General features: G+C 46.2%; 1 protein-coding gene across 6 annotated transcripts; it reads left to right on the forward strand.

Annotated features, from left to right (window-relative positions):
* Positions 1–1,128: 1,128 nt before the first annotated feature.
* PTPN18 (protein tyrosine phosphatase non-receptor type 18) lies at positions 1,129–17,016 on the forward strand. 6 transcript variants are annotated; one of them, XM_033118568.1, is made up of 15 exons: positions 1,129–1,564; positions 4,642–4,768; positions 5,024–5,100; positions 5,178–5,273; positions 5,374–5,412; positions 13,003–13,071; positions 13,684–13,767; positions 13,967–14,109; positions 14,464–14,530; positions 14,621–14,698; positions 14,792–14,881; positions 15,131–15,219; positions 15,948–16,150; positions 16,523–16,597; positions 16,821–17,016. In XM_033118568.1, the coding sequence occupies exons 2-15, from the start codon at positions 4,681–4,683 to the stop codon at positions 16,886–16,888; spliced, it is 1,266 nt and encodes a 421-aa protein (XP_032974459.1). In that variant the 5' UTR covers positions 1,129–1,564; positions 4,642–4,680; the 3' UTR covers positions 16,889–17,016. The 6 variants fall into 6 exon arrangements, with proteins under 6 accessions (XP_032974459.1, XP_032974455.1, XP_032974458.1 ...); XM_033118564.1 differs by having other exon boundaries at positions 1,438–1,564; positions 13,967–14,094; XM_033118567.1 differs by having other exon boundaries at positions 1,438–1,564; positions 13,684–13,746.
* Positions 17,017–17,360: the final 344 nt, after the last annotated feature.

The raw sequence follows: 17,360 nt of genomic DNA on the forward strand, positions 1-17,360 counted from the left end.
TGACACACAGCCACACTCATCCCTTTATATATTGCCTATGGCTGCTTTCACACTGCATTGGTGGAGTTGAGTAGCTGGCACAGACCACAGAACAAAGTCCTTTAAGAAAGGGTTTGCCCATCCCTACCTTAAACATCTTTCTGGTAACTCCCTAATGAATTAAATCCACAACGTGAACCATGACCCTGTTGATCCCTCATGACAAGGTACACCTCACCCACTGTCACCCCTTCGACACCTCAACGACCTCAAACTGGATTCTGCAGACACCCTCTCTATTGACAACTCCCTTCCCGAAATTCCTCCCGTGATCCCGGTAAGGGGTTGGGCTAGCCTACCTGCCCAGGCCAGTTCTTGGCCACACCCCTAGGCTCCTATCTGCTCTTTCCAGCCTCTGTTTGGTGACTCCGGAAGCTGGGGCAGCAGCTGTCCTCTGGCTTTTCCCTGCACATTTTCTGAAGCCCAGGGTGTGGAAAGAGAAAAAAAGATGCTCTTTGAAAGTGTTGAGACCACCTTGTCCCTGGAACCCATTTCCAGGCCTCAGTTCTGGGTTTCTCCGTAGGTATATGCAGATTTAGATCCTCAAACTACTGTGTTTCCCGGAAAATAAGACAGGGTCTTATATGAATTTTTGCTCCAGAAGACGCATTAGAGCTTATGATTTTTGTTATCCTGAAAAATCATGCTAGGGCTTATTTTCCAGTTAGGTCTTATTTTCCGGGAAACAGGGTAGGACTGGAATTTGGCGGTCCCAGCTCCTCCTAGCCCAACCCAGAAAAAGGACCCTCAGGAAATACTCGGATTCAGGAGCATCTGCTTCCACTCGGTCTTTCTCACAGCACGGGTGCCCGTGTGCCTTTTCCCCCCGCCCCCGGTTACCTTTCCGACTTCCCTTGGACCACACCGGAACTCACAGAGCGGGATGTCCCCCACCCCGGGGTCCCCGAAGCAGAAGAGGCAGCACCATCTCGGCGCCGTCTCCACTCACAGCTGCCGCGTGCCGCCACTCCCCTCCACCCCCACCCCCAGCCAGGCTCGCTCCCCGACGCAGCCTAGCCCCCAGGTGATGGGCCGGGGAGCCGGGTGAGGGCGCGCGGCCATCCACCCAGCTCGGGCACCAGGAGGAAGGTGCGCCCCGAGCGCGGATCCCGGGTCCAAGCGGGAAGAAGTGTCCGTGGACTGTGAGGCCTCAGTCGGGCCGGCGCGGCGGCCACAAAAGAGGGAAGCGCCAGCGCTGGACTCACTTCCCCAGGCCAGTGCGCCAGGACCATGTCGGGAAGTTGCCGCCGGGGTCTGGAAGCTTGTGAAAGAGGCTGGGAAGGCTCTGAGTGTCATTGGCCAAGGGGCGCCGGCCGCTGCGCGCTCCCATTGGCTGGTGAAATCGGAGGCGGGGCCTCGACCTCGAGCGGCACCGCTGGGGCTGCGAACTCCCGGCGCAGCTGCCCGACTGGACCCAGCTGGCCAGCCGCGCTATGAGTCGCAGCTTGGACGGGCGCAGAGCTTCCTGGAGCACTTGGAGGCGCTGGGCGACCGGGAGGGGGCGGTCCTCGCCGGCGAGTTCAGTGTGAGTGCGCGAGTGTGGACCGCTGCACGGGCGCGCGCTGCGGCTCCTCGCCCTGGACGGTCCGGTCGTCTGTCTTGTGCGTCCTGCCTCGCTTTGCCTCTGTCCCTCTGTCTCGTCTCTGTCCTCCCCTCCCTCCCTCCCTCTCCCTCTCTCCTCCTCTCTGTTCCCCCTCTCCCTCTCCCTCTCTCCCTCTCCCTCCATCTCCCCCTCTCCGTTTTCTCTTTCCCCCTCTCCCTCTCCCTCTCTTTCTCTCTCCCTCTCCCTGTCTCTCTCCTCTCCCTCCATCTCCCCCCTCTCCTTTCTCTTCCCCCTCTCCCTCTCCTCTCTGTCTCTCTCCCTCTCCCTGTCTCTGCTTCTCTCCCTCTCCCGCTCTATCTCCCCCCTCTCCCTTTCCTCCTTCCCTCCCCCTCTCCCTCTCCCTCTCCCTCTCTCCTCCCTCTCCCTCTCTCCCCTCTCTCTCTCTCTCCCTGTCTCCTTCTCCCTCTCCCCTCCCTCCCTCTTCCCTCTCTCCCTCTCCCTCTCCCTCCCTCTTTCTTCCCCCCTCCCTCCTTCTCTCCCCTCCCTCCCTCTCTCTCTCTCCCTTTCTCTCTCCCTCCCTCTTTCTTCCCCCTCCCCTCCCTCCCTCCCCCAACTCCCCGCGTCTCCTTTCCCTTCCCTCCCGCTCTTTCCCCCTCTTTCCCTCCCTCCCTCTCTCTCCCCCTCGTCCGCCTCCCTCGCTCCCTCTCGCCCCCCTGTCTCCTTCCCCGTTTCCCTCCCCTCCCCTCCTTCTCTTCCCCCTTCCTCCTCCTCCCTCTCCCCTCCCCCCTCCCTCCTCTCTCTCCCCCTCTTCTCCCTCTCCTCTTTCCCCTCTCCCTCCCCCTCCTCCTCTCCCTCTCTTCCTCTCTCTCCCTGTTTCCCTCGCCCTCTCCCTCCCTTCTTCTTTCCCCTCTTCCTCTCCCCCTCCCTCCCTCTCCCTCTCTCCCTCTCTCCCTTCTTCTTCCCCCCCCTCTCCCTCTCCCTCTCTCTCCCTCTCTTTCTCTGTCTCCCTCCCTCTCCCTCCCTCCCCCTTCTCCCTCTGTCTCTCACCCTTTCTCTCCCTCTCTCTCGATCTCTTTCGGTGTCTAGAGTGTCTCCTCGCCTCGAGGTCTCTCTGTTTTTCTCTCAGTAGCACCTCTCTCTCTGTCGCTCTTTATCCCTGTCTAAGTCTTCATGCTCTAACCGCAGGGCCCCAGAGGGCGAAGTCCATTGCCTGGCTGGGAGGGGCCGCACGCACCCTCAGGTCCCTGTGCCGGGGTCATGTTCCCCGAACCTTCGGGCTGCTGGGCGGGGTGGGCGGGGCAGGTGCGCACCTGCTCCTGACAACCGGGCGGTAGTCTCTCACTCCTGTGGTCAGTGGAGGAAGCTTCTGGGGAAAGAGGAACCTAGAGGCCCTGCGGCAGCGAGGGTGTGGACGGATGGCCACACAGGCCCGGATCGCCTCTGTGACCCTGGGGCGCTTTACCCAGTCCCTCTGGCCTCGGTTTCTCGTTGGGTGAAATGCGGATGCTGAAGACTAAACTGGCCTGAGGATGAAATAACTGGTGTGGGTAAAAAGCGCTTCGCACATCTTGCGCCCTCACTCTGTAAGGAGCCTTTGTCACTAGTTACAAATATTCTAAACATTACATGGGGTAGTGCAAGCCCTGTGTAAGGAATGCTGGTATAGCCTCATAGGCACCGTTTACTACACGTAATAAGATGTTTTAAATATAATTTATGTAATAGAAACATGCAAATATGTAAACACAACATGATGACATATCAAATTTAGAAATATGAGATATACAATAAATATATAAAAATAAGTTAGATAAATATATGTATGTAAATACTTTATATAATTAATAACTATATAATGATTCAGTACAATAAAAATAGGTAACAAATTTATGAAATAATTGTATTAATAAATATAAATATAGTGATTATGTAAAAATAAATATAGATTATAATTTATACAAACATAACTTCATAAAACAATAGAATAAACAAATGCAACATATAGAATTATAGTTTATAAAATAAGCAGTTATCCAATAAGTTCCTAAGTAAATATGAAATATATAACAAATAGATAAAAGTATAAAATAAATCTAAATAATTCACACAAATAAAATAGATACTTTAATGATAAATGTACAATAATACAAACTATATAATTTATTCAATATGAAAATGTGCATATTAGATGTAAGCATATAACACCCGGGTGGTATATGACGTCATGCCCATCCAGGTCTCAGTCCAGTCTGGGGCAGTGAGTGATGCTGAGGACCCGCTCTAGGGTGGGTGGGTGATGAGCAAGGCCAGCCCTCTACACTCACAGGAATCTCTGGGCCTCTCTAGGCCTTGGTTTCCTCATCTGTATAATAGAAATATCAACAGTAGCACCCACTGACACTAGGGTGTCCATGAGGGCTTACATGACCTGATGGGCATAAGTAAAGCACTTAGAATGGTGGCTGGCACCCAGTGGTGGCTCAGCAGGAGTTATTGTCATGATTGTGAATAATACCTGATGATGATGGTAATATGCTGTTTGCTAATTATAATAATCTCACAGTAAAAATGTTCCTATGGTACCTTATTACATGAGTAATGGTGTACATTGTAATTCATATACATTGCATATTATATATCATATTTTTGTTATATTAAATACATAATTTATCACAATCATTGTATACAGTGTAACACGGATTAAGTCTATACAGGGTGGATGCTGAGAGGTCTGAGTTCAACTCTCACTGTACCACTTCCCAGGGTGGGACTTTGTGCAAGTCGCTCAGCCATGTGATGCCTCAGGTTTCTCACCTGCACAATGCGACGTCAATAATAGTACCCACTTGGGAGGGACCTTGTGATCTAATGCTCTTAGTACAAAGCCTGGCATAGGGAAGGTGCTCTGAGTCGCTGTTATTATTGTATCGTTATAATTAGCCGGGCCCTGTGCTGTCTGGAGCCTGCACTCCCCTCTCACAAGCCACAGCCTTGTGTCTCTATGAGAACTCTGACCTGGCTCCTCTCTTCTCCTCCCTCCCTGCACTTACTCCCGCCAGGACATCCAAGCCAGATCAGCTGCCTGGAAGGCTGGCGACATGTGCTCCACGGAGGCGGGCAGTCAGCCAGGAAACGTGAGGAAGAACCGCTACAAAGACGTGCTGCCGTGTAAATCAGGGCTTCAGGGTGGGGAGCCACTTTGCACCCCTACCCCACCGCAGACCTTGTCACCACCGGACCCCAGGCACTTACTTCCTCCCCAAGCCTGACTGGGTCACAGCCCAGTGGGATACCTTTGTGGGGTCCCTGCTGGGTGCGCATGGTGAAGGGGAGGGGGGAGGACGCGCCCCCTTCTCCACCAGCTTTCATCCAGAAGGCTGGCAGGGCCTCGATGCCCCTGTCAACCCCAAATTCCACGTTTCTCATCTCTGTTGATGGCAGATGATCAGACACGAGTGATCCTCTCCCTGCTCCAGGAGGAGGGACAAGGCGACTACATCAATGGCAACTTCATCCGGGTCCGGCTGCGAGTCAGGGAATGGGCGGATCGGTGGGGTGTCAGCGGGATCTTGGTAGTGAATTTGGCTTTTACCAGGGCACAGATGGAAGCCCGGCCTACATCGCCACACAGGGACCCTTGCCTCATACCTTGCTAGACTTCTGGCGCCTGGTCTGGGAGTTTGGGGTCAAGGTCAGGTTTGTGGGAGGGTGAGGTGGGGCCTTCCCTTGGCCCTGTTTTTCCTATCCCCTAACCCAAATCATCTCCCTCTGCTGTTACCCCTCTTGTCTAGGTGATCCTGATGGCATGTCGAGAGATGGAGAATGGGAGGGTAGGTGTCCCCAGCCTGTAGAATCCATGCCCTTGTTCAGGGAGGAGGCAGGAAGAGTCTTGCTAGCTCCTCTCATCCCAGGACTCCAGGGCCCAGTTGTTGGAGTGACCTGACCGCACTGTAGCTCTGTTGGAAGCCCACTATTCCTCTCTTTAATTTTTTGTTGATCTTTTCCCTTTTATTCGTGAGGCTCATCTCCCCAGTGTTCACTAACTCTCTCCTGCTGGTCTTCCCATCCCATTCCACAACACAGACATAAGGCCCTATACTGTGGCTTCCCTGCCACAGCTCTCTCTTCTCCATCCCTCCCCTTCATTGGCTCCACTCTAACCACTCCCACCTTGCTGTTCTTCAGGTGCACCCTGGACTGCTCTGCCTCATGGCCTGTGCCCTGGCTGTTGCCCTCTGAAAGAGGGGTGTTGGAATCTCCAACTCTGATTTTAGATTTATCTATTTTCATTTCTCTAATTTTTTGCTTCAGGAATTTTAAAACTCTATTATTGAGTAACTGTAATACACAGTTAGGGTTATATCTTTCTGATGAGTCAATCCCTTTTCCAATATATAATGTCCTTCTTTATTGGTAGTACTATTCCGTTTTCTAAAGCGTACTTTGATTTTAATACATAGCTATTTAAATTTCTTTAGATTAGAGTATGCATAATATATCTTTTCCCATTCTTTTACTTTTTAATCTATGTTCATCTTTATTTTTAAAGTGTATTTCTTGTAGGTGGCATATTGTAGGGACTTACTTTTTTACCCACCCTGACAATCTCTGCCTTTAATTGGAGTATTTAGTCTTTAATGTAATTATCATTAATGTTTCATTAATGTAATGGGTCTAAATCTACCTACTATCTTGCTATTTGCTTTCTATTTTTTCCATCAGTTCTTTGTTCCTTTCTTCTTCTTTTCTGTCTTCTTTCAGACTGAGAATTTTTATGAATCCATTTCATAGTCATTATTCACTTATTAGTTATACCTCTTTGTGTTATGTGCTTAGTGGTGGCTTTAGAGGTTTACAATATACATCTTTAATTTACCACAGTCGACATTCAAATAATATTATACCATTTCATGTAAAAATGTGAGAACTTTACAATAGCATATTCCAATTTCCCCTTTCCATGCTTTATGCTATTGTTACCATAGGTTTTAATTCTAAACATGTAATATACTCCACAATACACTATATTATTTTTATAGATTATCTTTTTAAAAAAAAGGTTTATTGAGATGCAGTTCATCCATTTAAAGTGCAATTCAGTTGTTTTTAATCTATTCCTGAGTTATGCAAGCAGCACTACAATAACTGTTAGAACATTGTCACCACCCCATTAGGAAACCCTGTATCCAGTAGAAGTCACTCCTCAATTCCCACCGACCTCTACGCTAGGCAACCCCTACTCTAGTTTTGGTCTCTCTAGATTTGCCTACTCTGGACTTTTCATATAAATGGAATCATATGCTATGTTCTCCTGTTCTCCTTTGTGACTGGCTTCTTTGACTCAGCGTAATGTTTTCAAAGTTCCGGCACGTTGTAGCATGTGTCTACTTCACTCCTTGTTATTGCTGAATAATACATTCCATTGAATGGATCTACCACCCTTTATTTATCCATTCATCAGGTTATGGAATTTGAGCTGTTTCTGTTTTTTGGCTGTTAGGAATAATGCTGCTATTTGTGTGCAAGTTTTTGTGTAGAAGTATGTTTTCATTTCTCTTGGGTATATACCTAGAAGTGGAATTGCTGGGTCATTTGGTAACTATTTTTAACATTTTGAGGAACTGTCAAACAATTTTCCACAGTGGGTAGATCATTTTATATTTCAACCAGCAATGTCTAAGGGTTCCAACTGCTTTACATACTCACCAACCCTTTTATTGTCTTTTTTATAATAGCCATCCTATTGGGTGTGAAGTGATATTTGTCTTTTTTCTAATTGTGGTAAAATATGCATAACATAAAATTTGCAATTTTAACCATTTCAAGTGTACAATTCAGAGACAATAGGTACATTCACAATGTTGTATAACCGTCACAACTATCCATTTCCAGACCTTTTTCATTACCCCAAACAGAAACTCTGTACCCATTTAACACTTACTCCCTTTTCCCCATCTCCCAGCTTCTGGTAGCCTCTATTCTACTTTCTGTCTCTATGAATTTGCCTGTTCTAGGTCCCTCATAGAAGTGGAGTCAGACAATACTTGTCCTTTTGTGTCTGGCTTAGTGCACTTATAATATTTTCAAGGTTCGTCCATGTTGTAGCAGGTATCAGAATTTCATTCTTTTTATATATGTCCATTGTATATATGTACCACGTGTTGTTTATCCATTAATCTGTTGATGGACATTTGGGTGGTTTCTACCTTTTGGCTGTTGTGAATAATGCTGCTATGAACATTGGTGTGTAAATACCTGTTTTGAGTCCCTGATATCAATTAATTTGGGTATATACCTAGAAGTAGAATTACTGGATCATATGGCAATTCTATGTTTAATTTTTGGGGTTTTTTGTTTGTTTTTCACAGTAACTGCACCATTTCACTTGTTAGTTTCTGGTTTTGTTTTATCCTAATGGGTGGGAAGTGGTATCTCACTGTAGTCTTTCATGTGCTTATTTTCCATTTGTATATCTTCTTTGGAAAAATATCTGTTCAGATCTTTGCCTATTTTTTAAGTGGGTTATTTGTGTTTTTTTATTCTTGAGTTGCAAGAGTTCTTCTGGATACAAGTCCTTTATCAGTATATGATTTATAAATATTTTTCCCATTTTGGGGGTTGTCTTTCCTTTTTCTTTCTTCCTTCCTTCCTTCCTTCCTTCCTTCCTTCCTTCCTTCCTTCCTTTCTTTCTTTTATTTTTTTTTAAACTTTTATTTATTTTAAGTGTGTTTTTCCAGGACCCATCAGCTTTAAGTCAAGTAGTTGTTTCAACCTAGTTTTGGAGGGCGCAGCTCACACTGGCCCATGCGGGAATCAAACTGGCAACTCATGGTGCTCTAACCAACTGAGCTAACTTGCCGCCCCTCCATTTTCTTGAGAGTATCATTTGAAGCACGAACTCTTTAATTTTGAGGAATTCTAATCTATCGTTTTGCTTGTTCTTTTGGTGTTGTATTTGAGAAGTCATTGTCTAACCAAAGGTCATAAAAATTTAGTCCTATGTTTTCTTCTAAGTGTTTTATAATTTTATGTCTTATATTTAGGTCTGTGATTCATTTCGAGTTAATATTTGTGTATGGTGTGAGGTAGGGGTCCAAATTCATTCTTTTGCACATAGATATCCAGTTGTTTCAGCATGATTTGTTGAAAAGACTATGCTTTCCCCATTGAAATGGCCTTTGTATCTTTGTTGAAAATCAATTAACAGTAAATGTAAGGATTTAGTTCTGGACTCTCAATTCTATTCCATGGATTGATGTGTCTGTGTTTGTGCCAGTACCACATGGTTTTGATTATTGTAGCTTTGTAGCAGGTTTTGAAATCAGGAAATCCGCCAAATTTGTGCTTTTTTTTTCAAGATTGTTTTGTCTATTCTCAGTTACTTACTGTATAGAAAAGAGTTAACAAAGCAGGCAGAAGTGCTTATGCTTAAAAAGGCCTTCCTGCAAGGTTGGCTCGTAGCTGGGAATTGGATTTCTAATAAGAGTGGCTCACTGGTTGTACAAACAATATGATTAATGTGAACACTTGCTTTGGTACAAGTTTTGCTAGTCAGAGGGTGCCTACATATGATGTAAAGTGCCCCAATAAAAACCCTGGGCACTGAGTCCCTAATGAACTTCCTGTGGACATTTCACACATGTTGTCAAAACTCATTGCTGGGGGAATTAAGCACAACCTGTGTGACCCACTGGAAGAGGATCCTTGGAAGCTGGCACCTTGTTTCCCTCAGACTTCACCCCATGTGCCTTTTAGCTTTGCTGATTTTATCATATCCTTTCATTGTAATAAATCACAGCCATGAGTACAATTCTATGCTCAGTCCTATGAATCCTCCTCATGACTCATCAGACCTGAGGTGGTCTCAGGTACCCACGACACACCTATTACCGTTAGCATATTAATGTTAATGTCAATTTGCCAGTATCTTTGGAAAGCCTTCTGGGATTTTGATAAGGATTGCATTGAATCTGTCTGTCAATTCGGAGATATTGCCATCTTAATATTGTCTTCCGATCCACGAACATGGATGTCTTTCCATTTATCTAGATTCTCTTTAATTTCTTTCAGCAATGATTTGTAGTGTCTAGAAGACTTGCACTTTTGTTAAATTTCTAAGTAGTTTATATATTTTGATGCTATTGTAAATAAAATGGTTTTCTTAATTTCATTTTTCAGTTTGCTTATTGCAAACCAAATAGTTTTCTCTGTATAGAAATATAATTGATTTTTTCCATATTGACTTTGTATCCTGCAACCTTGCTTAACTCACTTACTAGCTATAATTGTGTGTGTGTGTGTGCGTGCGTGTGTGTGTGTGTGTGTGTGTGTGTGTATTCTTTAGGGTTTTCTATATATATAACATTATGTTGTCTGCAAATTGAGATAGTTTTGTTTCTTCCTTTTCAGTCTGGGTTTCCTTCCTCCCTCTTTACCTCCCTTTCTTCCCTCTCTATCGTCCTTTTTCTCTCTTCCTCCCTCCATTCCTTCCTTCCTTAATGTTTTTTTTTTTCCTAATTGCACTGGCTAGAACTTCCAGTACAAAGTTCAACAGAAGTGAAAAGTGCAAACACCCTTGTCTTGTTCCTAATCTTAAGGGAAAAACATTCAGTCTCTCACCACTAAGTATTAGGTTGGCTGTGAGTTTTTTCTTTTTTTCTTTTGTAGACTTTTACAAAAATTATGATAATGAATTTCCTTTCCATTTCTAGTTTCTTTCATGTTTTTATTATGAAAACATGTCCCCCAAATTTTTGCATCTATTCAGATGATCATGTGGGTTTTTTCTTTTTTCTTTTTTAAATTAACATGGTATATGACATTGATTTTCATATATTGAACCAATTTTGCATTCCGGGGGTTAATCCTAGTTGGTCATATTGTATAATCCTTTGCTAGTATTTTGTTGAGGATTTTTGTGTCTATATTCAGGAGACATTGATCAGTAGTTTTCTTGTGATGACTATGTCTGGTTTTGGTATCAGAGCAATACTGGTTTCATATAATATGTTGGGAAATGTTACCTCTTCTTCACTTTTTAGGAAAAGTTTGTGAAAGATTGCTATTAATTTTTCCTTGTTTGGTACAATTCACTAGATGAATTTTAAAGTTGTTAAAAAATCTCCTAAAGATTTTAAAAATGAGGTTAGCCACTTTTTACCTTTTTTTTTTTACTCTTCATTCTTTGGTGTAGATCCATACTCCATCTAGTATCATGTTCCTTTTGTGTGAAGAGCTTCCTTTAATAGTTCTCATAATGTAGGTTTTCTTGTAATAAGTTCTCTCAGCTTTTGTTTGTCTGAAAGGGTTTTTCTTTTTTTTTTAATTTCATCATTTTTAGGATATCACACCATTGACCTCTGGCTTGAAGAGTGTCTGACAAAATTCTACTGTCATTCTTATCCTGTTCATACTCAGTGTGTAATGTGCCTTGTTTTCTGTGATGTTTTTAAGATGTTCTCTTTATCATTGTTTTTTCAGCAATTGATCATGATCTGCATTGGTGTGGTTTTCTTTATGTTTATATGTTCATTGACCTTGGATCTGTAGGTTCATAGTTTCATCAAATTTGAAAATTTTTCCCAGCTATTATTTCTTCAAATATAGTTTCTCTTCTCCCCTCTCTCTTCTCCTTCCAGACACATGCATTAGACCACGTGATATATTTCCACAGGTAACTGATTCTCTGTTCATTTTTTTCTGTCATTTTTTTCTCTCTTTTCCACTTTGAGTAGTTTCTATCGCTATGTCTTCATGTTCACTGATCTTTTCTTCTGGTATCTCATCTGCTATTAGACAGTGGATTTTTCATTTCATGTACCCGGGGTGCCAAAATAAATGTATACAAGTGGACACTTTGGCCAATGTTGATAAAGCAATAGTTCGCCGTAATCAGAAGTGTCTGGATGCTGATGGTAACCACTTTAAGCACCTCTTGTAATTGCAGAAGTCAAGTGTGAATTATATTCATCTTTTGTTATTGGTATATATATTGAGTATTACAATTTTAATACAGTTTTCCTTTCTTAAAATGTGTATACATTTTTTGGAGCTCTGCATTTTATTTTGCCTCTCTAGAAGTTCTATTTAGGTCTTTTAAAAAGTCTTTGATTTCATTTTTCATCACATTCATGTTTTACTTTTCATCTGAGTATATTTATATTTATAAAAGCTATTTTAAGGTCTTTGCTTCTTTCCTCATATCTATTGAATCTTTTTCTACTGAATTCTCTCATGGTTATGTGTCACATTTTCTTGCTTTTTTGTATGTCTAGTAAATTTTTATTGGATGCTTGACTTTTTAATTTTACATAGGTAAGTGTTGGATTTTGTTGTCTTCCTTTAAAGAGTGTTGGACCTTTTTCTGGAAGGCAGCTAAGTTACTTTTGGATGTTTGATCATTTTGAGGTTTGTTTTTAGGCTTTTTAGGGCAGGTCTAGAGTAGCCTTTATTCTAGAATTAATTTTGTTCTAATGTGTGGTCCTTCTGGGTCCCCTACTGAATGCCCCTCAGGTCTCTCCACTCAGGCTGGAGGGAATGTAAATTATTTTTGTCCCATTGTGAACTATAGGAAGTATTCATATTACTGGTCTCCAGTTATTATTCCTTGATGCAAAGTTATTCTTGACTTGCCTCTGACATTATATGTATGTGCTCAGATTATTATTCAGCTAAAGACTCAAAGTGAATTCTATGTCGACCTCTGGAGTTTTTTGCTTTTGTTTGCATGACTCTGTTCTTTTCAGGACTCTGCCCTTAAGATTCTAGCTGCCTTGGCCTTCTTGAGCCATGATCTCTGGCTTCTCTGGCTTCTCAGCTCAGTGGGATCATTGGACTCTGTGTCTGGCAGCCTGGTGACTGCCTCGCAGCAGTAAGCTGGAGTGGTCACAGGGTTTGACTCATGTCTTTCCCGTTGTTCAGTGATCACAGTCCTATAATGCCTATGGTCCAATGTCTGAAAATAGTGGCGTATATATATTTATATATCGTGTTTCCCCAAAAATAAGCCAGACAGTCAGCTCTAATGCATCTTTTGGAGCAAAAATTAATATAAGACCTAGTCTTATGTTATATTATATAAAACCCAGTCTTATAGTAAAATAAGACCGGGTCTTATATTAATTTTTCATATATGTATACCTATATATATATATATCAAAAGATATATATATATATATTAGATTTTTTGTTGCTACAGTAGGAGAATATTCTGGACTGTCTTCCTCCTGCATAGTCAGAAGCTCAAGTCAACACTGAGTCTGTGCGTTTAAACTGAGGAGGCTCTGGCCTTTATTAGAGCTGCAGCTGCCTGTGGTTTCACCAGCAATGCCTGGAGTCCTGTGGGGTGCAGATGTATTGAGTTGGAACTGTGAACAGCCTCCCCCTCTTCACTCCCTGCCCTTTCTCCTTGCCTTTTACAGAAAAAGTGTGAGTGTTACTGGGCCCAAGAACAGGAGCCACTGCAGATTGGGCTTTTCTGCATCACCCTGGTGAGCTGGGCACAGGTGGAAAAAGCATTTAATGGAGTCTTGGGTATTATGGAAGCTTTCATGGAAGATTCTCAGAGTGGAAAGCTTTTGGGCTGGGCCCAAAAGGACGAACAATTTTCCCACAGTCCCCTCACACTGCAAGGAATTCTAGTATTAACATGCAAACTGTCATAACTCAATATATGCATTGCTTTTGCATTTTAACCATGATCATGGTTATGTCTGTAAATAATAAATGTTCCTGGTTAGGTTCTTAAATCTTTATGTCCCTTCCCATTTCAAAACAACTCAGGAAAGCCTCTGTATCACTGAAGTGATGACTGAAAGTTCTCATCACCTGAAGTGATGCATACAGTTGGTAGTAAAACTTGTTTTAGATTCAAAGACATCTTTTTTTCACTGTTAATGAGCTTATTTAGGTTTTTAATCATGGTTTGTCTTTCTACCCTCTGTCAAATGTTTCCTTCACAAAAGCCGTGAGGGATGTTTGGGCTAAATTAATTTTTTAAAGTATGTTCTTTGTATTTGATTTTTAATCAGAAATGCATTGTTTTCTGTAAATGTGTCTTTGGGCACTAGTGATCTTTTTTCTCCTCCTGTCCCCATCCTCAGGCCAGGGAGACATGGCTGAATGAAGACATCATGCTCCGGTCCCTTCTGGTCACCTTCCAGAAGGTATTGAAAGGAGAAGAAGAGGTGCCCACATGGGGAGAGCTGTTTCCTGTCTGTTTTCTCATCTGTAAAATGGGCATTAACAGTAGTATCCATCTCCTCACTTATTGTCTGTTGGATTTAAAAGGAAGACTTTAGAAGTGGGCCTGACTTGTGGTAGGTGCCCAATAAATGCTTTCCTTTCTTTTTTAAATATTCTTTGTGCACTTTTCTTGTGTTTCAGAAATCTCGTTCTGTGTACCAACTGCAGTATATGTCCTGGCCAGACAGAGGAGTCCCCAGCAATCCTGACCATGTGCTTGCCATGGTGGAGGAAGCCCGTCACCTCCAGGGTTCTGGCTCCAGCCCCCTGTGTGTCCACTGCAGGTTAAGGAGACGGGCTTTATTGGGGTCTGGTTGAGACAGAGGGGCCAGGGAGTGGGGGAGGGAGGCTTGGAACCTGTTCTGCAGTTTGAGTGCCTAAGGCCACATTTGCTCATGCTGCATCACCTGAAATTGTTAGCATTATTGAAGGCAGCCTGCTTGCTGGGAAGCAAACACACAGTTGATGCTCAAGAAGTGTAAGCAATTAAAAAGTTTTTCCTTTTAAATTATAATCTGGGGATTCTGGGAATCCAAAGGTGATGCAGGGGATCCCCCATTAGGGCCCCCAGGCCCAAATGCCCACCTGAAAGGGGCTGTGGGCAGACCCCTACCAAACTTGCTCTTCTTGCATTTCAGCGCGGGCTGTGGGCGAACAGGCGTCTTGTGTGCGGTGGATTATGTGAGACAGTTGTTCCTGACCCAGGTATGAGGAGGCCGAGCATGCGTGCCTGTGTAGTGTGGTCCCCTGCCCACCAGGGCCTGCCTGCTCATGGGCCCCATCTCTCTGCCCCAGATGCTCTCACCTAATTTCAGCCTCTTCGACCTGGTCCTTGAGATGCGGAAGCAGCGGCCGACAGCAGTGCAGACAGAGGTGTGAGCCTCAGGTTCCCCCACCTCTCCCACCCCAAGGACACATCTCTCCTCCTTTGTCTTCCCTCCTTGATGACCCCTCTTCCTCCTCCAGGAGCAGTACAGGTTCCTGCACCACACAGTGGCCCAGATGTTCTCTTCAGCACTCCAAAATGCCAGTCCCCAGTCCCAGCACCTCAAAAAGGTACCAAGACCCCCTTCCATCCAGCAGCACCCTCAGACCAGGACCCAGAGCACAGGTCTGGGACCACCACCATCGCACATCCAGCCCTGGCCTCCTTTGGGGGCCACGGACTGACTCACTAGATGTCTACCTTTGACCTCCTTCTGGCTCCCTTACCAAGCTGTCCCCTCTTCAGCTTACCCCCACAGTGATCTCCATCAGGGCCAGTTTTCTTGCAGCCTCATGACCTTACCCTCCTGTCTTTTTCAGAATTGTGCCCCACTCTATGACGATGCCCTCTCTCTCCGGACTTCCCTGGCCCTTTCTGCCATGCCCTGCCCACCTGGCGAGGTCCTCAGGTACCCAGCTCCAGCCCCTCATTCTTCTCTTTGCAATTTCTCACGCTCCTGCTCCCTTTCCTCACCCTTGAAACACCAGCCCCGTCCTTACAGTTCCCTTCACCAAATATTCACTCGGCCTTTCTTTGAATTGAGCTCTGGGAACCTGCCCCTTTAGACTTCGTTAATCCCAGAGATCCTATTGCCTCTGCCTCTAAGGCTAGCCCTGGGGTCCAATGTTAACCCTTTACTCGCTCGCCCAGTCATTCATTCATTAATTCAGCAAATATTTTTTGACGCCACCCACTTGTCAGGCCTCCGGTCCGGTGCTGCGGCCACGGAGTTGACCCTCCTTTGCAGCAAAAATTACACCCCTCGTCCTTGAGACTAGCTATTCAGTTTGAGGCTATCTTTTCCTCCTCTTTAGATGCTACTTCCTCATTCTTTTATCCAATAAACAGTTACACAGAAACGACCGTCCCTCAAAACCAGTTCCTTGCCCCATTTCCCTGCCAAGCTGGCCCCTTCCCTCTTTCACCAACTTACTTGCGGGGAGCTGGGGACAGGGAAACAAGAGCCTCTTATACAGAGACCTCGCCCTCTCCCCCAGACCCTCCTGCTCCCCGCCCCCAACCTTGCGCCGCCTGGGGTGGGAAGGAAGCGGAGGGTTTGCGGGCTGAGCACTCTTCCCCCACCCGGCCCCCCCTCAGCTCGGCGGTTTCACTTCCTCCCTGCCTCCCCTCCGGTAGGAGCATCTCAGCGCCGGGGCCCCGGGCCCTCGCCATGGCCGACACATACGCAGTGGTGCAGAAGCGCGGGGCCCCGGCGCGCACCGGGTCGGGCCCCGGGGCGCAAGGCACTGAGGCGACGCCGCTCTACAGCCAGGTTATGCCTTCTGCCCGGCGGCCACAGGCGCCCGCGGAGGACGCGCACGGGGCGCTGCCCTGCCGCGGTGAGTCGGCCAGGCGCGGGGCTGGGAGGCCCAGCTCCCTCCTGCTCCTTCTCGGGACCCCATCCTGCGGGACTTCCGCCCACCAGGCCGGACTGGCCACCGCCCGGGGCTGCTGCCCGCTGGTTGGTCACGTCCGGAAGTGTCCTGGTCCAAACCGTGGGCCCGGGGCTGGGTCCGCTTCTCTAGGGATGCCACCCCGTCTGGGCGGCGGTCTTGGACGTGGTGGCGCCCCGAGTGTACACCCCTCAGGATGGGTTTGGCCCCGCGCCCCCAGCCAGCCTTATCCGACCCGATGGAAGTCTGCCCTGGGCTGGTTCTGGCACTCCACGGGCAGCGCGAGCTGATGCGTGGGGGATGGTTTCCTGCCCGCAGTTTCTGCTGATCCCAGCCCTGCTGGGCCTGGCACCTACGAGGATGTGGCCGATGGATCTCAGACCGGCGGGCTAGGTAAGTCAGACAAAGCCCGATTGGTTGGGACTCTGCGACGTCCACTGAATCCCCACTGTATGGGGTTTAGGGACGATGGACTGGGGCTCAGGCTCTCCGAGTCCTGTGGGTGGCGCTGCAGTGAACCAGGAGAGCCCGGAGGCAGGGGGTGGCCACCCACAAGTTGCCTACCTGTCCACATCTCCGCTTCTTCATGAGATCCACCGTGCCCTTCCTCTCCCAGGCTTCAACCTGCGCATCGGAAGGCCTAAAGGGCCTCGGGACCCGCCTGCCGAGTGGAGCCGGGTGTGAGTGCTGTGCCCAGGCCTGCCTGCTACTCCACGTGGTTGCCTGGACTGCTGAGGCCATTCTCTGCTGTGTGAAGTGTTGGGCGTGGGAACGTTGGGGCTGGATCAAAATAAAATTTCTCAGGGTGGGAATTTCTCAGGGGGCTTTGTGCCAATGATTATAGAATTCAAGGCTTGAGGCTGGGGGAGGCAGTGGGAGATAATGACTGGTGAGGCTACACCGAGCAGATTAAAAAATGAACATCAGGAATGGGCCCAGCCCGAAGGGCCCCCCAATTGTGAAGGAGAAGATGGACAGATGGGCTTCTGGGGACTGCTCCCATTACCACATAATAGACTAGTTCATCTCATTGTCCAAGCCTCCCTCAGTCAGACATTCAGCTGACGACACAGGGAGAAGTGTGGACCCTGAGAAAGACTGATGGACTCTCCCTCCATTCAGACAGATCCAAGCTAGGTATGACAATAGCCAAGCA

The sequence above is a fragment of the Rhinolophus ferrumequinum genome, chromosome 10 (genome assembly GCF_004115265.2).
Source record: "Rhinolophus ferrumequinum isolate MPI-CBG mRhiFer1 chromosome 10, mRhiFer1_v1.p, whole genome shotgun sequence".
NCBI classification, from domain to species: Eukaryota; Metazoa; Chordata; class Mammalia; order Chiroptera; family Rhinolophidae; genus Rhinolophus; species Rhinolophus ferrumequinum.